The following is a 24,223-nucleotide window of genomic DNA, read 5'->3' on the forward strand; positions in this document are numbered from 1 at the left end:
ATGAAGCAGGACTCAGCCATGGACAGCAACAGTGGCAGCAAATTGGCTGCCCCTCTGAGAGCCTGCTCCTGGGCTGTCAGGAAATACCCAAGAAGACTGGACAAGTTAAATAATCCCACCCAAAGCTGCCCCCACTGCCTGTTCCTGGCTGAGCACAACCCTCACTCTGGACTATCTTTGGAACTCTTCCTATCCCCCAGGTCAATGGGGGGACGGGGCAGTGGCAGGCAGGGGAATTCAGAAGAGAAGGGGAGGGAAAGTGCTGCTGAGCACAGACGGGAAGAGAGGAGAGATTCTTACCTGATTTGGAGACTTAAGAAGTCCCCGCTGCTCCTCCTGCAGTGTGGCCTGAAAGGGGGTTTGACCATGCCACTGTACTCCCTTTAGACTTGCCCCTGAGTGAAACCATCAGGTTATTTTCCAGGACAGAATTACTGATTTTTCAGATAAAGCAAATAAAGATTGCCAAGATTTGAATACATGGTCCAAAAGTGAACCTCCTATATCAGGGGCAGGCAGTTATTTTGGGTGGAGGGCCACTTACCCAGTTTTGGCAAGCTGTCGAGGGTCTGCATGGGTAGCCCCGCCCCTTGACAGGTGCCCCGCCCCCTGGTCACCATCTTGGGACCAATGTTCCAATGTCTTGGGATCAATGTCCCAGGGCCAGCACCAGTGGGGCCCAGAGCAGGGCGCAGGCTGACAGGGGCCTGTGGAGCCAGGTTGGGCTTCACCAGCCGGGAGAGCAGGGAGCTGGCCCGGCTCCATAGAGCCCCTGCCAGCCGGGACCCTGTACCCCTGCCACCCTGCTCCAGGCCCTACTGGCGCTGGCCCTGGAACACCGATGCAGGCCCTGTGCTCCCGTGCCTACTCATTCTCAGTGCCCACCGGCCCTGCGGTACAGGCGGGGGGCAGCGCACTGCCCCACCCCATGCTCGCCAGCAGGGAAGGAGCTGGTGCGAAGTGTGGGGAAAGCAGCCCCTCCCCTGCCCCATGGCCGGCGCTCCCTGCTGCAGCCGCTCGCAGCCCGCGTGGGGCTGTCCTGAGCAGGCACAGGCAGCCCCAGGCGGGGTGCAAGCAGCTGCAACGTGAGGTCCCAGACACAGGGCGGGCAAGAAGCCGCTTTTCTCCTGCACTCAGTACTCGCTTGTAACCTACCCCTGCTGCCAGCATGGGCCCTGCGCCAGCTCTGGGCTCACCTGTCGGTGCTGCGCCATGGTGGCAGCAGCAGCTGTGGCCCCCCCACACTTGCTACACCGGGCAGTGTTTGCTGCTGCTGCCTACCCCGTGGGCTAGATAGAATGGCCTTGTGGGCCGGATCCAGCCTGTGGGCCATATTTTGCCCACCCCTGTTCTATATTCTACCTGGCTACAACTATCTTACCTGAACTTTTAACCTATTTAAAGTTAATAAAGTATTTCTAATGAATTGTAAGATAATCCATAGATAACATCTATGAATCTATGAATTTCTCGCTGGCTCATAAAGGAGATCTGGGCTAAAAGTCAGAGCCTGCTTAAAAACTGGATGAGAATTCAGATTTCCCCCCCCTCCCCTCCCCCCGTGTCTTTTAATACTTCCAGAGGGTCAGTTATTACAAAGTGGTGCTTTTAAATTGTAAATTAAAAAACAGCAAAAGTAAAGGAAATAGTTAAGCAGGTGAGACAGAATCAAGAGTCACCAGGGATTATATTATCTCTGTGTCAATATTTATTGTAGAAGCCACCAAATTATTGATTCACTAGAGGATAGTCAGTAGTTAAGTCGCTATTATTTGGCCAATGAAAATTCAGTTCCCTGTTCTGTCACAGATTTTGTGTGTGACTTTAGATTAAATCACTTTAATATACACTAAAGAATCATATGAAGGTAACAGTCATCATTAAGCATCTTAGAAAGGACAGAGGTAAAGACAGCAATGTTAATTAACTGACATTTCCCATGCAGATTTGAGCAGGTTTCCAGATTCTCTGAGCTCCAATTTACTAGAGTTCTCATTTCCTGCTTGGTTTAAAAGATAGTTCCTATTCTCCTCCACATCTCCCTTCATCCTTTTCTGCACTCTTACCATCTGCAGATTATACATGCTGGCAACACCTTGAAAGTATCTGGGATCACATTCTGTAGAATACCAGCAGTTCCAACTAATGTCATTCAGTTATGTCCCACCTATGAATCTGCTGCAGTAATTCAACAGGCTGTACTTCAATATAAGATGCTTTTTTCAACAGGGAAACCAGAGTTATTCTCCACATTTCCAGTCTGTAATTTGCTTTCTCATTAGAGACTGAACTAAAATTGGGCTCATTACAAGAAAGGAAATGAGAACTATAACCCAGTTAGGCTGAAATTAAATTTGCCTACAAAAATCACAGTTTTTCCTTCTACAAAATCTTAATGGCACAAACAGGAAATACAGTGACAGTTATAAACAGCTAATGTACAAACCAACTGCTATTGCTCTCTTTAAGCAGATTGAATAGTAAGAAAGTAGTGGCTGTAAGAAACAATTGTATCATACAGTTACTATGCATAAATTTGAGTGATTATTAGAAGAGCTGACTATATTAATCATTTTACTTTTAGTCTATTAGAAAAAAGCTAAAAAGGGACAGCCTCTAGAAAGTTTTGCTGCATTGTGTTGGTAAAACCTCAATCCCAACTGCCCAGAGCTAAACAAAGCCATATCCACAAATGAAATCAAGATGTCAAGCCTGTTTTATGGCCCTCATAATAATCATTTCATAGGGAAGTGGAAGCAAAATAGAACAAAAAGTAACTGAACATATTAGCATATAGATATTGATATTCTGACAAAATTACAGGGATCCAGGTTTCCTGTTTCCCATGGAAAAAAGGACAAAAACGTGGATTTCTCGTTTTAACAAAGAAACCTGCAGATTTTGCAATTTTGCAGTGAACTCTCTGCAGGCTGGTGGGAGTGGGAGGAGGGCCCTCAGGCAGGGGGCTTCATGCGCATGGTCCCAGGCAGCCTGGAGAGCAGCTCCTATAGGTTGGGAGGGGTGGAGGGGAGGAAATTGAGGCCCCCCATAGGGAGAGAGGGAGGGAGTTGGGTAGGGCTAGGGATGGAGTTGTTGCCCAGCTGGGCAGTGTGGGGGGCTTGCAAGCCAGGGTTGCAACGGGTGTCCGCAGGGCCCCGACGGGAAGTGGGACAGGACCGGGGGTAGCTCATCGTGGGGCAGAGGCGTGGGGCCTACTCCCCGCTGCTGCACACTCCCAGGGGGCCAGGGGTTACCTATGCCCCCCAGATGTGTGCATGGGGCAAAGGTGGATGTGGGTTGCCCTCTGTGGGCTCAGGCTCAAGCTCCCGCCCTTCTGCCCTCCCCCAGGGCCTCCACAGTCCAGTGGGTGCGACCCGGCACTTCAGGGAACAGAGGGGCCATGCAGGGATCTCCTTGCTGCTGCAAGCTCCACACTGCCCTGGTGATGTGTCACCTGCCTGCACAGCAGCAGTAAGGGGCACAACCCTGTGCTAGTGCTCCCACAGCTACTGCATGCATAGGGGACACCTCACCAGGGCAAGGAGATCCCTGCGCAGCCCCACCATTCCCTGAAGCACCAGATTGCACCCACTAGACTATGAGGCCACAGGGGAAGGCGGGAGGGGCCCAAGCCTGCAGTGGGCAACGCACACCCGCCCCATGCATCTGGGAGGCATGGGTCTCCCTGCCCCACCCAACAGTGCGCACAGTGGCGGGGAGCCCGGCCCACCCCCCACACAAGTCTGCAGCAGGCAGAAGAGCTGGGCTCTGCTCTGCTGTAGCAGCCACTGCTTTTTGCTGGGGGCAGGGGGCTGTGGACCTGGGTCCCTGGCTCTGCAGCCCTGGCAACTGGTGGCTCTGCAGCCCTGGCAACTGGTGGCTCCCTCAAACAAGGCTGGGGGGGTGGGATGGGGGCTCTGCTTGAGGAGTGAGGGGCACCAGCAGCACTGGGGGAGTGGGGGTTGTGGGAGGAGTGAGGAGCACAAGCAGAGGTAGGGTGCTATGGAGTCAAGGGCATGAGCAGGGCCGGGGGGGGGGGGGGGGGGGAGGTTAGGGTTAGGGCACAGGTTGCCCTGTGTAGTCTGAAGAAGCTCTGCCCACCTGGCTCCTGCCCACAGCACAGTCGTCCCCCCACCCCACTGGGAAGAGGTTTGCGCTCCCTTAGGACACCATGATGAGGGCGGCTGCCCCGTCAGGTTTGCTCCCCCCTCGCCAGTCCAGCAGCAGGGGTGGGGGAACGACCAGACACCAGCTGCCATGGCCCCAAGACGAAGAGGGCAGGGAGGGGGTTTATTTCCGCCCCCCCTCCATCCCCTCTCCCCCCAGGGGACTGCAGCCGGGGTCTGGCTGGCCACGTGAGAATGGTAGGTGGCGGCTGGAGCTGGAAGACCCTGGCTGCAGTCCCTCAGGACAACAAAGAACAGAGGGGGGAAATAAACCCCCTCCCTGCCCCCTTCCCCTTAGGGAGCCATGCTGACCAGCATCTGGACATGCCCCCAACCCTGCCAGGCACCCCTGACAGCAGTGGTGGTGAAGCCATAGGGGTAACATCCCATGCCTAGCACATGGGGCAATGTTACGCTGCCGCCAAGTAGGGGAACAGCAAGCAGGATGCACCCAGCTCAGTACCTAGGGGACACAGGTAAAGGGCTTGGAGATTAGGAGGCGAGTCCACTCCTTGTGCACTGCTGTGAGGGCTGGGGCTGTCCTGGGTGCCACTCTCCAGTGGGTAGAAGGGGCAATCGGGCAGGAGCTTTCCTTTAAGGAACTTTGCTCCTGGGCCCCTCCCTGCCCCCCACTGGACCTTTGCTCCTGGGCTGCCCCAAGCAAAACCTGGCCCCAGCGGCTGGGAAAGTACAGCTATATTGCCTGCTGGCTGAAAGTGGGGTTCTGGGGGTTCTGGGCCATGCTGAGTCAGAGCAGGGAAGAAAAGCCCCCAGGTGAGGTCTCTGCAGGCCAGGATGGGGGTTTAAACCCCTCCCCAATCATACTAAGCCTGCTGGGGCCTGACCACACTCACCTCAGTTCAGCCTGAAGGTGAGCGAGGGCTCGCTATACTGTCCCCCAGCTTCTAGCCTGAGCTTCTGCAGACATGTGCCTGCATTTCCAGAATCAAAAGTGAATGTCTATCCACTTGCAAACCAGGTCAATCTGCACAGGTTAGACTAACCTGCAAAGACTGAATCAATTCAGGCTCTGCATCCTTAGAAGCTTTTAAGACCTGGCTATACAAAGCATTGGCTGTGATAATATAGTTGGGGATGGCCCTGTTTTCATCATAGAGTTAGACTAGATGACCTGCTAAGGTCCCTTCCAATCCTAATTTTTTGTGATTCTATGAGTAAGGCCATCATAAAAAGGCAAAAAAACCCCCACTGAATGCTGTCAGTAAAACTGACTTTGCTTACAAGGCCCTACCTTCAATTAGGAAAACTGTTTCTTCTTTTACAAAGAGACTTTTTTACACTGATGCAACAGAAACTATTAATATTCACGTGTCTGTATTAAGAGATAATGCTAGATGTGATTATATGCCAAGGGCATGTTTCTCCAAATAATGCACGTGTGACAGAATATGATCACATCTGTAGAACTCAAATTGCTTTACAGAAAAAGTCAGTATCATTGTCTTCATTTTACAGAAGGGAAACTGAGGTTCAGACTATTGTGCAACCGAACTATGGGTGGTTGAGCCCAATTCACTCGAGTAGGTCGGGGACAAAAGGGTTCGGGCCTTTCCTCCTTCTTCTGTCTCTCCCTCCGTCGACAGAAACACACCGGGGAGGCAGTGAGATAAGAAAATCGCTTTACTCACTATTTCAGGCAACAATCTCATACAGCTGTGTCAGGAATCTAGTTCGCCGATTCCTCGGGAGCTCTTGAGCATATTCATGTGGTATACCAAATCGTGATGAGGCCGTCCAGGTTTTCGCGGACGCAGGACCTCCAGCGAGGGTGATCAGTCCTCTCCGATATTACGCGGGTCCCCCCTGTTGTTTTGGCGCGCTCCCCTTTTAACCGGGCAGTGTCTGCCCGCCCCCTGCCAATCAGCACCAGCGGGAATGCTACTAACCGCGCCCATCACTCCTCCTCCCCATGCTATGAGCACGCCTTGCTCTCATGTTGGTGTTTGGTCATATTTTTTTTATTTCTTTACCACAACTATTAAGTGACTTGCTCAACAACACCAAGCAGGCTGCAGGAGGATTTGGGAACAGAACCCAAGTCTTTAGTTCTATGTTTTATCCACCAGCCAAGAGTGGAGCCCTAATGTCACTGAAGTTCAAGGGAAGCTGGGATCCTAAGCCTTCCAAAGAATTTTTGCCAATTTTCCTTAGTACACTTCAGCCTGGAGCAAACAAAGAACCATATCTCAATACTTCATTTTCTGCATGTAAGGAAATCAGTGATACTTGCACCTTTCTAGAAATTACCTGGGAAGATCTCTCTGCTAGGTGCAACTGAAACAGAACTTTTAGAACCTGATTCTCATTTCCACTGAGGTTTCTATCCAGTACCCTATTAACCTGAAGCAGGGGTGCTTAGTTTCCAGCCTGTAGGCCTGTGTAATCCATCCTAGGGGGCACCCCAGGGATCTGGAAATCTGACAGTGGAAAGGTGATGGCAGCATTAATTGCTGCAGCTTGCAGCTGCAGAAAGTAACACTGCCATCACTCCCCTGCTGCCAAATTTGTAGACCATGGGGAGCCTCATGGGTTGAATGACAACCCCATAAACCAGATCATGGTGGCACACAGGGTCACTCTACAGCCAGATCCAGTGTGCAGAGCTAGACCACTGCATGGGGTCAGTCCATGGCTGTATCTGGCATGCAGACTCAGGCCAGTGAACAAGTTCAAGATTACCCCGCAGCAGGATCTAGTGCATGAGGACGGGTTGGCATCCCAGATCACATCTATGGACCGACCCTGCACACTGACCCCATGCTGGATCTGGTCTGTTGGACTGACCCCACCTGTGGGGATCCTGTCAATGGACTGGTCCTGCGTCACCAATCTGGCCCTTGGGCTGGAAGGTTGAGCACCACCAGCATTAAGGAGCATTACAGTTCATATAAGTTGTACTTTGTCAGGCTGGTGTAAAGAAATCTTGACAAGCAAGACTCATGCACTTAGAATAACTTTGCACACAATCAACAGAGAACTAAACAAACAATCATCAGTCACCATGATGTTTGTAACACAAAAAGGTAAAAAATGCATCTAGGCATGTTCGTCTACACTGGAAACTTCAGCATGATTATACCAGTATGATTATCCTGCTATTGCCTTCATGTGTACACTATTCTGAAATAAGAGTGACTGTTTCCAGTTTAGTTTTACATTGTTTTGGAAGAAGTTTGAGCTAAGCAAAAAGAAGCCATTCTTATTCCAGTGTAAGAATTGCTACATGGGAAATTATACTGGTATATGTATAGCAGTATAATTATTATTGGGGCTGGCTGGAAAACAAGAATTCCATTTTACAGGAGATATGAAAGCTTCAAAATGTGTTTTCCCCTCTCCACTGATATTATACTGAGGCTTTTTAAAATATTCACAGAAGAAGGACAGACAGAAAGAAAGACTTTAACATTTTAGACTTTTATTATAAAAACGTTAAAAACAAAAAGTAAATGTATATTGCCCCACAAAGTACTGGGCATGAAATCATGTGTCTAACTACCATAGTAACCAGAAATTAAAACTCCCTTCTCTCTGCCGTTCACAAAATCACACGTTTAGTGCTAGCCAGTCATATCCCATCATACAGACTGCCCCCCTCAATTGTACAGAAGGACACAGATTGGTCTATGTTTTGTTTCAGGGTGAGATGCCCAGACTAATAAGACATATGCCCAGATCAGTAACTAAAAGAAAAGAAGATTTATCTAAGAATAGCTAACAGTCTGGAAGTCCAAGCATTCACCTGAGATGACAGCGCACCAAGTCCCCAGTGAGTGAGATCAAGGATCTGAACCAATTCTAGGAGAGTGCCCTAGCCCCTCAGACTCTCAACCTCTCTAGCCCAATTAATATTAATTTTTTTATCATTTGGAACAACTCCAAAAGCAGGAATTCATTAGATACAGCAGGGACTTCAGAGTGGGTCTCCCACATGCCACAGGAGTGCTCTAACCATTTGTTTATTGGCTGCTCTGATTTCTCTCTTTCAGTTTCACCATGGATCTATGAAACTTTCATCTAGACCAATAAAGTTTTGTTTTGGGTTGTTTTGTTGTTTTGTTTTGTTTTGGTTTTTTTTTGGGGGGGGGGGATTGCTTTTGGCAAGTTGGTATTATCCACACACAAAAAATTAAACATCAAAAATATTCCAAACCAATTCCAATAATTGTATTAAATTCCGCCACTACGCTATACCAAGGACGCTAGCCTAAGGAGAGTGGCATGCCATTAAAATAAAAATCTCTACCCTGCAACAGTTTTAAAAAATCCTTTTTTAATATGACCTGAATGTAACTGATGCAGCACTGGGTCTGCACAGCCTGAAAAAGGAGCTCTGAGATACAAGTTGCCCCATTCATTTCACTAGACTTAACTCAGGGTATGTCTATGATACAGCACAATTAGGCTATCAATAAGGCTAGTCTGGGCAGAGCCAGCTATGCTGCTTCTGGTACCTGAACAAGCTCAGGCATCTGCAGATCAGTTCACTGCGACATGCACACACAACCTCAGAGACCAATACCAACAGAATAACTTACACGTACACACACACACGCACACACACACACACACACACACACACACACAGAGTCCTTTTTTCTTTTTATCAGTAAAGTTTGCACTTTAACATTGTTGTAAAATACATTTTTTTTGCATTTAGTACCCATGGTACCAACAGAAAGGAGATGTGATTAATTCCTCTTCTAGAGGCACAGGGGGCTTATATTTCAAAAGTCTATGAATACTATAGGAAAGTGATGAACAAATTACTACAGCTAGTCCCCTACAGACAGGACTTTCCTGGAAAAAAAATGTATTTGAAAATCCACTGCCTTCACAGCCCACAAAACAGGTTAAAAACTTTGTCAACCAAAGTAATCAGGAGACTACCTAATTGTCAAATATGGAGAGGAAAATGAGAGAGAAAAAGTGGGATGAATGCATTGGAGAGTTGGGTGGGAAGGCACAGGTTTGCCATTGCTAACATTTGGGTGATGCTGGTTCTTATGAGCAAGCATCAGAAATACATGGAGAAGGAGGGCAGAGGAAACAGGCATGGGAGAAGCATAAGAGATTAAGAAGGGGGCAGGGGAAGCAACAACAGTAGAACATGACCCAGCCAAAGACTCCTGCAGCCTTGTGTCCAGGAGTCTGCTACTTCAACCAAGCTCTAGATCAGGCTTGTTCAACATACGGCCCGCGGGCCACCATGCAGCCTGCCAAGCCATTTTCTGTGGCCTGAGGTTCCTTGCTTGGGACAGGCGGGTGGAGGAGGGGAGGGGAGCTGCTCATCCCTGTGGGGCCGGGCTTGCGTGACCTCCCATGTCATGTGAGCCGGGTCCCGCCGCCACCCTGAGGGCTGCGCGATGCGGAGCTACCCTGGCTGTGCCTGACAGGACGAACTGAGGACAGCGCCCGATTTTAGTTGTCTCGGGCTTGGCTCCTTGCCCCCGGTGTCCCGCCCGCCTCCCAGGATCCGCCGGGCTTGGCGGCCGTGGGGTGGGAACGGGACACAGCACCCAGCACAGGCAGTTGGCAGGACAGCCCCGGGGGGCCTCAGCAGGTGGGGTCCTGGCATGACCTCTGCAGGGCGAGGCGGTGGGAGCCTGTGTCTGCCAGGCCCTGCACTCCGGGCTTGCAGCGCTGAGGCCACCGGGGCTGTGCGCGGCGGCGGCCGGGCACCATGGTGAGCAGGGCCGTGTGGGTGGGTGAGCGAGGGGCTGCGGTGCAGCGGCCACCTTGCTCCGGCCCCCCTCGGGCAGCGCCAGCTTGTGGGGCTGCACTGCTCGGGGGCAGCCGGGGGGAGGGGGGGGATTGTTGCTCCCTGTGGCTGGGCCGGGCGCTGCACTCCTGCTGTGGCAGCTGCCTGCGCCCTCCTGGGGGCCACTTGCCTTCGCTGCAGGAAAGCGTGGAGGAGCGGAGCGGCCCGTGTTCCCCCGAGGCCTTCCCCTGCCAGGAGCCACCCTGGGCAGACCAGGCCTGAGACCCTGCCAGGCTGGGAACTGGCTTCATTCCTGCAGTTCCGCCATCCCCTGTCTCATGCGTTGGCTGGGCCCTAGCCGTGCCTGCGCAAGCACTGCCAAGACTTTGGGCAGTGGTGTTGCTGGTGTGGGCAAGGCCTGGGGAAGCAGTGGCATAGGTGGCCCCTTGGCCTGCGTGAGAGCACCGGCTACATCGGCTTGGTCACATACTTCAACACGGCTGTCAAATATCTTCTGGGGCTGCTTTCAAATGGTGGTTGTAGTAGGCAGAAGCGGGGCCCCAGCTGTTGGGATGGCTGGTCCAGGACATCATTTGCTGTAGTTTGTCACTAGCTGAGCACAGGTGGGGTTTTATGCCAGGTTTGCCTTATTTCAGTTTTGTCCAACATACGGCCCACGGGGTGATAAAATATTAATATGGCTTGCCGGCCCACTGGGTGATAAAAAGTTAATGATCCGGCTCCACATTCAAAAAGGTTGGACACTCCTGCTCTAGATGATGCAACAGACAGATATCCCACCACGTGTGGTCACTAAAGGTTCCATGCCACTTTCCATAGCAGGAAAGATGTTCATTCCAGTGTTCTAGCCAGATTCCAAGTGGCTAATTAACCTTCCTCTCTGAACTCCTCTTGTAATTTCCACTGGATAGGAAAGTTTTTGCTTTGCATCTGAAATTCCTGGATAGCCTTGCTGTCCAAGAGCTTCACATTTCCAAGAGGGATGTCTGTATTTCAGCCATGGTTAACTGATTTTTGCATATAGTCATTTATCAGTTAAAGATGTAAAATATACTGGGATCCTTTAAGATTAAAAACTCTATATATGAAATCCAGATAACAGCAGGATGAAGAACACAACCACTTATTTTTATCTTAAATTTAGAAAAAAAATTAAAATATTTATAAGTAATCTCTCAAAAATTATTTAGAGAAGATGTGCTTCTTAAGGAGTAGCTCTCTTGAGATCCTTTGTACTGAAGGTCACTAGTACAATCAGTAAAGAGAGGGGGCAGCTTATCTGGGAAGCTCTATACATTATCTTTCCATTCCAGGAAGTAAATAACACTTCACTCAAAATTTAACTAAGGTGCTGCTCTTTTAAAATCCAAGTATGAATTGCATGAACATTTTTTAGCTACTTCTAGTGACCAAATATTGCCCAGAAAATCAAAACGTACTCAATTCACACCTTCATGCACCTTACAATTTATTTAAGAGATGGGGTTACTTGTGTCTTTTTGTGCATCAAAAATCAGTATTTTAAGCACATCCAGGAAAGGCTGCATCTATTACTTTTGGGATCTAGATAAGCTGTTTGTAATTTAAATTGATTATAATATTCCTTAAACATAAGACCTTTCACTATACGCCTAAAAATACACAATACTATATTTATGAAATAATTCAACAGAAGAGTTGATCTCGTAAATGGATTGAAGATTATCTCATTATCATGCAGAGAATAACAAGACTGTTGTTCCACACAGTATCTACATTTCTCCTCGCAGACTCATTTATTTACAGAAAGGCTTGTGCATGTTTGCCAGGAAGACCAAGGCCAGGAAGGTCAAGCTTAAGGCTGCATTTTGTCCTTAAAAATACAACCTTAAGTTAGAAATCATGGGGCACAAAAATCTTTCCAGTTATGCAAACTTAAATCTTGAATACATCAATCCAAACCAATTACTTCTGATTTACACCAATGAAAATGATAGCAACGTTTGACCCCATATTTTTAGAAATATTAATTAATTTATCCTGGGACATGGTGGCAGAGTTGTCTTGCTATAGAATTCTGATGTGAGAGTTCAAGGCTCAACTCCAAATATCTCGTCCTACAGGACTGAGAATCAAAGGCAAGGGGTTGTGATGCTAGCCACATTGCTTTCATGTGCCATTAGCTACAGAAATTGGTGTGCCTTCAACATGCTAGCCCAACTAGGCTCAAGGTAAACCAGTTCAAAAAGGTCAAAGGCTTTTCTAATATTTTAATTTCTTAAAACCTAAAGTTTTGAAAACTGAGTTTATCGTCAAATAATCATTAAGTTTTTCTGTATTATATAGAAAATGGATGCACTAAGAATGGACAAGGAAAATATTTTTCTATTAATCAAAACTGTATCCAAATTACTAATCACCTTGAGACTTCAGTTCTAAAACATTTTACAAGTTACTCTGTAATAGAACTGGAAACAAAAATCAGTTTCCAGTTAAGCAACAAAATGTGTGGACGAAGCTAAAGGCAAACTGGGATCCTCAAGGGTATATCAAAGCCCCTGGCAGATGTTCACTTACAGCACTTTCACACGTGCTCTGGGGATGGGGAGGGGGGGGGGGGGGGACTTTAATTAGAGCAGCGCCAAGAGCTGTATCAGTGTCCCCACACGTAAAAATGGTGGTGGGGGTACTTGAACTAAAGCTTGTTTGACGAGCTTTAGTTCAAGTGCCCCGCTGCCATTTTTAATTATGGGGATGCTGACACACGGGACACAGGAGCCTGCGGGAGTGTGGCAACTGCCACTCTCCAGCAGACTCAACTAATCAAGTCTGCTCCAACATCCTGGAATTCCAACCAGCTGATCACTGGCTGATTGGAACCACCTCAGGGTTCAAGCTTTGGGTCAGTCCCTGCAAACCAATGATCAGCTGATTGGGACAGCCCCATGGCCTTCCTCATCTTCATCAGCTAGCAGGGACTGTCCTAGGATTCAAGTTCCAGGGCATCCCTGCCAACTGACAATCAGCTAATCAGGACTGCTCTAGGGCTCTAGCCCCGGGGCAGTCTCTGCATGTCATGTCACACATACAAGTTATGGCTCCAAATAAACCAGCCACAAAGATATTACGCATTGTTTGAGTAATCTTTGTGGCTGTTTTTTGGATTTCATGGCACTACAAATTCTATGAATGCAGACATTTGCGATTTCTGGCACAATTAACATCTTAATTATGCCAGGCCCCTTGCACATGTTATGTTTCTGTATCAGGTCCTGCAAACCTTGTCTTTGCCTTTTTAAGACTTTGGGTTGAAGAAAAAACTTATTTTTAAAAAGGGGAGCTGCTGCTGAAGTTCCCAGAAAGCTTGTCCTTCAACTCTTACTCTCCTCATTTTTGGAATCTGTTAGTCATTTTTCATGAAATGCTGTACTGTAAAACAAATAACTATAAAAAACAAAACAAAAAAAACCCATACATAAGATTGCATTGAAATTTTCATCGAATTAAAATTCCTGTTTACATTAATGTGAAAAAAGGAAAGCTTACTAACTCTAGCAGATTAAATGTAAAAGTGAAAGTCAAGTCAAAAAAGAATGAGTAGCAACTAGCAAAAGAAGCAAAAGTCAATAATAAACTTCTTAAAAATATATCAGGAGCAGGAGGCACTAGTGGGAGAATCAGAATGGGGAGAATGGGACTATTAGATGACACAAGGTGCACCCAGGGATGACAGAGCCACAGCAGAGAAGTTAAATGAATTCTTTGTATCAGTTTTTACTACAGAAAATACTGGGGAAATTCCTGTATCAGATCAGTTCTGCCTAGTAGATAAATCTGGAGAGTTGGATTATATTCATGTGACAACAGAAGAAGTTCTAGAACAAATTGATAAACACTAATTAGTCACCAGGACTGGATAGCATTCATCTGACAATCAAAGGTGAAACTGCAGAACTGTTGGCAATACTGTAATATGTAACCTATCATTACAAACAGTGTCTATGCCAGACAACTGCAGATTGCCAACATAACACCTGTCTTCAAAAAGAGCTCCAGAACTGATCCTGAGACCTGAGCCTCACCCCCATCCAGGGCAAGTTGGCTGAATCTATAATAAAAAAATTAAATTAGCAGTCATATGGACAAATATGATCTCCTGGGAAAGTCAGGCTGTTTTTTGTAAAGGGAAATCCTGCCTCATGAATCTGCTGGACTAGGAACAGACATTACACATAAACCAGTTTAAGTGATCAGAAATTGGTTTAAACCTGTAATAGAATAGACATTCAGTGCATATAAACCAGTTTGAAAATGGCTGAAACTGCTTTGGGATAAACCTGGTTGAATGCAGTATCACACTTACCTGATTTGGGTCAAATTAGTATGTGCAATGTCTGTCCCAGACCCCTTGCTGGTTTAAAATAAGCCACACTCCCCCAGCATCCCGGCGTGCTCTCTGGGCTGGGCAGGGCGGGGCTCTCTGGTCCGTAAGAGAGTTGGACCCTCCCTTCTGCTCCCTGGCTGGAGGTCTGGCAGGGACTGCAGGTACACCAGGGTCTGCCTGGCTTCTCCCTGCCCTACCCTTCCTTGTTGCTCACTGTTCAAGCAGGAACCCCCCATCCCTTCTTCCCATCTCCCACAGCACAGACACCAGTCCCATGGACCCTAGGCAAGTGGTATGGCTACCTACTGCTGAGAGAGAGGGAGAGAGAGAGAGAGTGTGTGTGTCCAATTTCACTGGGACAGGCAAACAGGACAGTGACTGCTTAGGGCTTTTTGGAGCTAAATCAGCAGGTCAGCTGGTAAGCTGTTCAAGAAAAGTCTGAACTAATGGAGAGAGGCTATTGTTTTGCTGATGGGGTGATAAACACTGTTATCAGCCCCCTGCTGGGCTCCTTGCCTGTCAGTTTGCTGCAGACAGTATGAAAAAGCAGGGAGGGAAATTTAAAAGCTCCGTATCATCAATAGATGCATGCACTGTACACCCCATTTGCCTCAGAGTGCTAACAGGGGGCCGGGGTCTGGCAACACTCCCGCCCCTTGAGCAGTAAGCAGGGAAAAGCCTGGAATAGTGCAGGCATACCTCCCTAATCAGAGCCTGCTGCTGGGGTCTGGCCAGGCCCCCCTCAGCTCAGCACTCTGAAAAGGAAGGGAAGGCTACTCTAGCGCCCTCCCGGCTTCTAGCCTGAGCCACTGCAGGCATGCACCTGCATTTCCTCAGTCCAGAGAGAATGTCTGTCCAGTTACAAACCAGTTCAACCTAGGCAAGTTAGACTAACCTGCAAAGGTTGAATCAATTCAGGCTCAGACTTTTTAAATGTCTGAAAGAAGCCAAACTCAACAGCGACATATATTTTCTAAGCCTTTGCAAGAAACACAACTTCATTCCCCGAGGACTAAACATCTACAATCCCCTGACTACTACACACAACTCCAAATATGCTTCACAGCTATGCAGAAGAACTTCAGAGAAAATTAGAAATCATCTACTTCACCTACTCTACTCCAAAAGAGACCAACTCAGGAAGGAAATCACCATATACTACAACAACTTAAAAGACAGAAATCCATGCATGTTCCCTGACAATATACAGTGGATACAAAGAGACTACGAAAAACTTTCTACAGCATTCATCCTACATAAAAAGAAGAAATGGAACAAATTACTCCAAGAACAAGTTCCCCAGCCACAAAACAACCATCAGAGGAACAACACCTTACAACATTCCAACCTCAGACTCTATGAAACTGAAAGCAGCAACCAACTCACAAATATTATCAATCTCTCCACACACACGCTTACCAAAATGGAAAAATCTGTCCTTTCTAAAGGCCTAAATTTCTGTCCAGAAAAATACCCTAACACAATACTTCAATGTGGAGAACTAGAAGAATTCTTCTGACGCCTGCACCTCAAAGAATATTTCCACAACCAAACTGAACCCACTCCCAACAACAACTCATCCTCTGATAACATTCAGCAAAGGATCAATGCCAAAAAGCCCAAAAAAACATCAGATTGGACACCTCGCAGTGGACGAAACCCTAACCTTGACCGCTACATTGACTGCTTCAGGGAAAGAATGAACAATGAAATAATCAGCAACACACGCCACCACAACAACCTCTCTCTACCAGAGAAAAAGGCCATAGAATCTCTAAGATCCAACCACCAAATAGTAATAAAACCAGCAGATAAAGGAGGAGCCATAGTCATCCTAAACCGTGAGGATTACATAAAGGAAGCCAACAGACAGCTCTCTGATACCACCTACTACAAGAACTACAAGAAGATCCTACTCCCCTTTTCACCAAAAAACTCAACAATACCATCAAATCATTTCCATCAAGACTACAAGAAAAACTACAGACCTTGATCCCCCTGCTACCTAACCTGGGAACTTTTTACATGCTCCCTAAAATCCACAAACAAGGGAACCCTGGCAGACCTATCATATCCAACCATGGGACCCTAACTGAGGAAATATCAGGTTTCATTGAATCAATCCTAAAACCGCTTGTCACCCACAGAGCAAGTTTTGTACAAGACACTACAGACTTTCTACGGAAGCTTAAAAACATAGACCACCTTCCCAGCAACACACTTCTAGCCACCATGGACGTTACCAGCCTATATACTAACATCCCACACCAGGATGGCATCCAAGCCTGCCTTACATATCTACAGGAACAACATTACAACTCAGAATGCAGACCCAAAGATATGACTGAGCTTATACACTTCATCCTCACACACAACAATTTCACTTTTAATAATCAACACTTCCTCCAGATGATGGGAACAGCTATGGACACTAAAATGGCCCCACAGTATGCCAACCTTTTTATGAGCCACCTGGAAGAAGACTTCCTCAAGAACTGCACCATCAAACCCTTGCTATACTTAAGATACATCGATAACATCTTCATCATTTGAACTGAGAATTTGCAATCTCTGATTGAGTTCCATCAGAAATTCAACAGTCACCATCCCTCCATCCGACTTTCTTTAGAATACTCCAGCACCAAGATCTCCTTTTTAGACACAATGATCAGTACCCAGAAGGGTAAAATACAGACCACAGTACACAAGAAACCCACAGACCAACATACATATCTGCACAGAACCAGCAATCACCCTAAACACACCAAAAAAGCTGTGATATACAGCCAAGCCCTCAGATACCACCACATTTGTACTGAAGAGAACACCCGGGATTGCCACCTCACCAATCTTAAAAAGGCTTTCACCCAGCAAGGACACTCCTCCAGAGAGGTAGATCACATGTTTGAAAGAGCCACCTGGATACCACGTGAAGAAATGCTGCAGTACAGAAGAAAAACCCCCACAAATCGCACACCGCTGGTTATGACGTATCACCCCTCCCTTGAACCTGTACGGAAAATCCTCAAAAAATTGCAACCCATACTAGACAGAGACCCTATTCTTAAAAAGATCTTCCCAGAGCCACCCATCCTAGCCTTCAATTCAAACAAGCACCGAACCTCACCAACCTCATCACCAGAAGCAAACTTCCTTAAGCCCAGAACACACCAAAAGGATCCAGACCATGCCAGGACAAGAAATGCAAAACCTGCCGACACATCTCCACCACCCCCACAATTACTACACCCCACAACAGTGCCATCAGCATCCCAGGATCTTACAGCTGCACCTCCAGAAATTTAATACATCTCATCCAATGCAGCAAATGCCCTGACGGAAAATATGTAGGAGAGACCAAACAACAACTGCGCACCAGAACGAATGCACACCGGAAATCTATCAGACAGAAACATTCAATTACCGGTGGGGGCACATTTCTCACAGGAGGGCCACTCTCTCTCCAATCTCTCAGTCCTGATCCTCAAGGGAAACTTACACAACGCTTCCCAGAGACGAGCCTATGAGCTCCATTTCATCAACCTCCTGGATACTAGAGATCATGGACTAAACATAGTTGCAGGGGTTTGGGTTGTAGCCGTTGTTGGTCTAAGGACATAGGCAGACAAGGTTCCTTGGGTGAATTTGATAGCTTTTATTAGACCAACCCAAATGGTTGAAGAATAGTTATTAAGCAAGCTTTCAGGTTCAAAAACCCTTTGTCAGGCTAAGGAAGCTTCAGCAGTTGGTGTGTGCTCTTCCTGGATGGAATGAAAAGTAAAGACTCCCCAGCCCAGCCTTTGGCTTCTTTACTTTTTATTCCATCCAGAAGAGCACACACCAACTGCTGAAACTTCCTTAGCCTGACGAAGGGTTTTTGAACCCGAAAGCTTGCTTAATAACTATTCTCCAACCATTTGGGTTGGTCTAATAAAAGATATCAAATTCACCCAAGGAACCTTGTCTGCCTGTGTCCTTAGACCAACATGGCTACAACCTAAACCCCTGTCCCTAGCCCTGGTCTTCTTTGAGGGTGTTAACAAGAACGTAGACAAGAAAAATCCAGCTGACAACATATTTGGATTTTCAAAAAGTTTTTGACAAGGTCCCTCATCAAATGCTTTTAAAAAAACAAAACAACCCCTTTCCCCTGCCCCTGCCCCCCCCTCCCGAGTTGCCACAGGATTTGAGGGAAGTTTCTTTCATGGATCAAGACCTGGTTAAAAGACAAGAAGCAAAGTATAGGTAGGGCTCCCAGAGTGATGAGACTGATGAATGGAGAAGTTCTACAAAGCACCCACAAGGGGAGAGCTCTGGTGAGGACAGGGAGACTGGGAAGTGAAGGGAATTCCCACCTGGGAGTAAGAGACCTGTTGTAAAGTTAATGCCTCAAACCCAGGTTAAAACCTGATAGGACCTGCCTAACCACAGAATGGCACCATCTATATCTAATTGCTCTGTTAACCACAGGCAGTTATGTCCAAAGCATAAAGCCAGTCCTGTAAGATAAGCGTTAACTGTTCAGTGCTCCAAAACCTCTTCTCAATTCTCCAACTGCTTCTAAATTTGGTCTGTCATCTGCTATACCAGTTCCTGAATTGCCTACACCCTCAGACGCAGCCCCAGTTCCTATGTTGCCTAGCTCTTAGCTCCTGCCCTGGCTCCTGCTACTGCCTAGCCCTCAACTCCAATACAGCAGCCAAGATTGTAACTCTCACTTCCTCCAGTTTGGGTATCACCTATATGTCAATATTACTTTCAAAATCAAGTACCACTTTTGTGTTGCCTCCAATAAGCCTTTGACACAAAAGCATTAGATTGCTATCCTTTCCCGGAGAATAAAATATAATTCATGACCTGAATTTAGCCTTTAGATGCCTGGGACCAAAAAAATAACCCAGGTCAAGTTCCAGCTTTAGTATCACAGATAAGGACACGTAAACTGTCTCAATGTTTCAAAGAAATATCGCTCCTAAATATACTGCAGAGGCACAATGCAGTAAATAAAATGCTATAGGTTTACTTCAGTGATCTGAGGTATCAAAAGTTAAGCACAGGGATTGACGGCATTCCTCTGGAGTCAGGGAATGTCGCACACTTCCTCCAGGGAAGATCATTTCACCTCCCTTGTAACACAACAAGCCTGCAGGCTCAGGGATTCCCATTCACACTAACTGTACAGACAGCTGCCAACAGGCCTTCTAACCAGGTAAAAGGTGCAAGCCACAAAGTTTATGGTATATTTACAGTTTTTACTGAAAAGATCCTTCAGGAAGAGATAAGTCTACTCATGTAAGCTGAGATATAGCCAAATGGCCCTAAACTGCTTTTCAGCTGAGAAAACACAGAAAGTTTAAACAAGTACTAAGCTGAATTAAGGGGGAGAGGGGAAGGGAAACATTCCATAATAAACTAGAACGGTTAGTTGCATTTGTAAGCAATTAAAGCTATAGTGCACAGTGTTGAAAGGAGCTTGATTTATTTTCATGTTATGCTTCAAGTTATGTTGAGATTTCTAGTACTTAAAGTACAGATATGTGGGGAAGAAGGAGGCTGCAGGCACAGGGTTGCACAAAGAGAAGCAAGCTGAAGGTCTTGCACACAAAACAGAGTACACTCAGTCTGTACATCATTTTTAAAGTTCTAGAAATTATTTTAACAGCTTGAATGCATCAATAAATGCAATCTGAGTAATATAATTTTGGTCTATAAATATCAGAAACATGGCATTGATTAAAATGCTTCAGTGCCCACTGTAAAGGCTACTTTAGAATTTATAAACTTTCCAACAAATGCCTTTAAAATAAACAATACAGAATTTAGCCAGTCTTCCAAACTAATAAGAATGACAGATAATGAGACCAAATCACATACATACATGAGCTGCTTGGACGATAGTGAGCCCCTGGGTATCGTCTGCCCATAATGCCAGTCAGCACATTACCACACGTTGTCAGCTGTTTTCAAAGCACAAGATCGAAATGTTTAACTGGGGGGGAAGAATAAAACAAAACAAAACAAAAAAGTAAAGATTTAGTACAACAGCTGTATCTTTTTTATTAAAATGCTAATGACCTCCACAAATTTCAGGATAACTATGTTTATAAATTATTCATAGTTCTGTTGTCAGCAGAGATGAACTGTTCTGCTATAGATGCAGTGCAAATTTATCATTAGTGCTCAGGCTCTGTTAATAAAAGCATGCATAAATTTTAAGGCAAACAGAGACCTCACATCATACCTTTATGCAGCAGTTTATTTTGGTTCACATAACAGAACAATCCAAGTTTCTTAAGTCCTATATACCATAAACTAATGGCGTAATGATAAGTAGTGACAAGGATATTGCAATTTAAATACAGTATTCATTGGACAATGAACCTATTCTAAAATTATTTTATCAAGTTTTTTCAACCTGTTTGTAGAAATATCATGATAAATTCATTCCAATTTATTGGAATCTCTTTCAAAAACCAACCAGTCTTTACTGGAATACAGTGATTCTCTTAAATAATCAGAAAAGGTTTGTCAGACAGGAAAAGCACAGCACAGAAGTATTCACTTTGGAGAGGAGAAATATTGCAGCAACTCTGCTGAGTGAAATGTTGCTAAAAATAACAAACATTAATGTAATTTTTTCCTATTTGTGATTGTATGTCTAACTAAGCCCTACAAGAGTTCAGACTCCTATTCCATTTGCAGTGTATCTGAATGTCTTTTGTCTTTGCAAACATTCTTCAACACTTACCTTCTCCCAAGCATATAACTTAAAGAAACCCCTTCCCCCCAAAAAAGCAGACAGACAAAAAACACACATAAGAAAGCAGTATTTTTTTCCTCCAATACATTACAGAAATGTTGTTGCAGTAAGTATATGCATTGATAATCTAAAGGGCAGCATGACTTAGTAAATAAAGGCAACAGAGAATGAGGCTTTAGGAGATGCTTTCACAAATCTGCATACAGGCCATCTCTCCAACAGAACATTAATTATTCATGAATAAAATGAACTCCCTTGGCTGGATATACCTATGAGGGTATATTCACCTGGAAAATCAGTGCAAAGTTCCTCAGCCGGTCAGAATGATCCCCACTGCAGATCACCCCCCCAAACTTTTTTTTTTTTTTGAAGTACACACCAACGAGGCTGCCTAACAATTCCAAAGACACTCATAAAGATTTATGAGCAATTTATGTTAAGTCACTGCACAGCAGCTGCCCTTGCTGAAGATGTACCCATTTACACCAAACAAAGTTTTTGGACTGTTAAAAAAACAGGACAGAAATAAGTATGGTTTCAGATACTGAGTGACTTCTGTGATGGACAGGACAGGAAAAGTACATTTTTTACTCCTGAAATACATGGATATCTGTTGCCATAAAAACTATGACTTTTAAAACCATTTATTCTTCTGGCACTGCAATTTTCTTTATTCTTTAAAAAACAAAAACTTTTTTTTTTTTATATGCCATAAAGGTTTTTTTATCCTAACTGAATCTATTAATTCAGCAGATTAACCTAAAACAGATTAACAAAATACAATTTTTTCCCCCTATTTTATCTGTAAACTTTCTAAATGTGCTGGAAATAAACTTTTATGGAGAAAGTTCATAACTACATAGAGGAAATACTCACTGTATCAACTGCCTATATGACTGAAGAGAAATCACAAAAGTGATCATTTAATGGATGCCAATGAGATGCTTCATTTTACAAGTTCACAAAATGTATGGTTTGAAACCTTTGTAGTTTAATGTATAGTTTTAAACACTGCAAATGGTTTGACTGGGAGTAACAATTAATTCTTCTTTTTACCCAAAGAATATTGGGCAGGCTAGCCTTGGCTCAAGCTGTCTGCTCCAGCAGAGCAGGAAGGCGCGCTTTAGCACCCCTCAGCTTCTGGCCTGGGCCACTGCAGGCAAGTGGCTGCATTTCAGGAGTCAAAAATCAATGCCTGTTCACTTGCTTATTGGTTCAGTCTACGCAGTTTAGCCTAACCTGCAAAGACTAAATTGATTCAGCCTTGGGTTTTTTGACTGTCTGTACTTAGCCCTTCTGAAAAGCTGCAATTTCTTCCAATAATATTATTCTCTAAAGCACAACTATTCCTAAACCTTCTCCTGAACCAGTTCATAAGGCCACTATTTTCCTTCCTTCCCCTGTGGTCGCAGCAGCATCACAGGGGCCCTCTGTAGCCTGCTGTAACAACAGCTTTAAAAACATAATTATAACTCTAACACAGTTAAACTAAACCAGACTGCAAGTTTCCTAACACAGAATGGCCACCAACTGGGTTCAAACCATATGCAACTGAATCCAATTAGGACCTAGAGCTATGAACAAATATACAGATATTTAGAAAGAAGAAAACAATGAGTTTGATGGAAAAAGAAAATATGTTTTATTAAAGGATTGATAGTGATTGATCTGATGGAAGTTTGACATTTCATCAAATTTTGTCTTAAAATTAAAATTCCAGAGATTTATGGTACTTCCCTGGAACATACATATACTAATTAATGATGTATTAGAAAACGAACTTTCAGAAATGCCTGTCATTATTTTAGTATCTCCATTCAGAAAGTGGGATTGTTTTGCAATGGGAGCTGTCATTTAAATGACAACTGCAGTGCTACTTCTCAGTAGTGGTAGGATAAAAGGTACTTTTTAAAATGTTAGCCAACACATCTTAAAATCTTGGTGCAGGCAGAGCAATGTTTGCTTTAACATGTGTCAGCTGGTCAATATGAGTCTTAGAGCAACCTGGCTAATGCACACTGTAAAATAACTTCTTCTGTATATGGCAGTGTTAAAACATCCTAGGTAAAATGTGACTACTAAACATTTTAAACAAGTAAGCACCTTCATGTTTTAGGATTGAGAAACAGGTTTTCAAACAGGCCCAAGCAACAATGTACGGCTTTGCATGTACACATGAACACAAAACACTCCACATGAACACAAAACTTAAGTCTGAAGTGTGCACCCAAAGTCTAGCTTCGATACAGATATACCTGCAAACCAAAGTCAGGCATTCAGTGATATTTGAAGTAGACCAAGATTTTGCAAAAGGGGTTACAGCAGACCACACTACAGGGGCAGTCAGGGACATTAGGTCCCCAAAACAGGTATAGGCCATACGCAGCCCTCTCTGATATGAGCCAGGGGTATGTTGATGCCAGGCTTGGTCATTTTCAAGGCACCTATGGCTGAGGGGTGACAGCAGGCCTGAAGCTTGTCCTTGAGTGATGTATAAATGTGAGCATTTGCAGATGCTGTGGCTTGGTCAGCAGAACTGGGAAAACTGTGCATCTGTCTAATAGGACACAGTCAGAAGGAACAAGGCTGCCTTGTTAGCCAGGGCTAGAACAGCATTCTACCATTGAAGAAAGGAGATAGGAAGCCCTCCCCTATTGCACTGTTACTTTCTCAAAGATACACATTTTAACTAATGGGCACCTTCTTGTCCCATAAAAAAATCTAGTTTAAGCCGATTCTTGAAATTTCAGTGAAACAAAGAAACCTAAATAAAACCAATCAGGGATCATTTATTAAAATATTAAGATTACTTTATTAAATATTAAGCTTACCAGCCATGTATAAATAGTGGGTACAGGCTGGGAGGAACTTCTACATGATGCCTGCTATACTGTTTGCCTGCCTGCAGGATAAGCTGGAGGAACTCCTTGCTGTGAAGACTGTGAGCCTGGCCAGCTTTCCTTTGCAGCAGTCAAGACCTGTCCTATAAGATTACATTTATTCTTAGCACTAATCTTGCAGTTATTCTGCTTTGTCAGTTAATCAATAAACTGCTCACATTGGTTGGAATGATGCAAGGGGCTGTTTTAAATTCTTTTCACCCTTCCACCCTGTTCAGAAGTTGTAAATACAGGTAAGGATTTCCCCGCCCTTCCCCTTTTTGCTCAGAGGTCTTTTCCTTCCCCTTCCCC

General features: G+C 45.2%; 1 protein-coding gene across 17 annotated transcripts in view; it reads right to left on the reverse strand.

Moving 5' to 3' along the window:
- The window catches only part of APBB2 (amyloid beta precursor protein binding family B member 2), a 393,847-nt gene that overhangs the window by 197,350 nt on the left and 172,274 nt on the right, over positions 1-24,223 (reverse strand). For 14 of the 17 annotated variants that reach the window (XM_059721648.1, XM_059721653.1, XM_059721652.1 and 11 more), the window contains one exon: positions 20,151-20,261. In XM_059721648.1, the coding sequence (XP_059577631.1) occupies positions 20,151-20,196 (46 nt within the window). In that variant the 5' untranslated portion in view covers positions 20,197-20,261. Of the gene's footprint in view, positions 1-20,146; positions 20,262-24,223 lie in introns of those variants that run through there. The other 3 variants (XM_059721650.1, XM_059721655.1, XM_059721658.1) reach the window with 3 other exon arrangements.

Source organism: Alligator mississippiensis, chromosome 2, assembly GCF_030867095.1.
Source record: "Alligator mississippiensis isolate rAllMis1 chromosome 2, rAllMis1, whole genome shotgun sequence".
NCBI classification, from domain to species: Eukaryota; Metazoa; Chordata; order Crocodylia; family Alligatoridae; genus Alligator; species Alligator mississippiensis.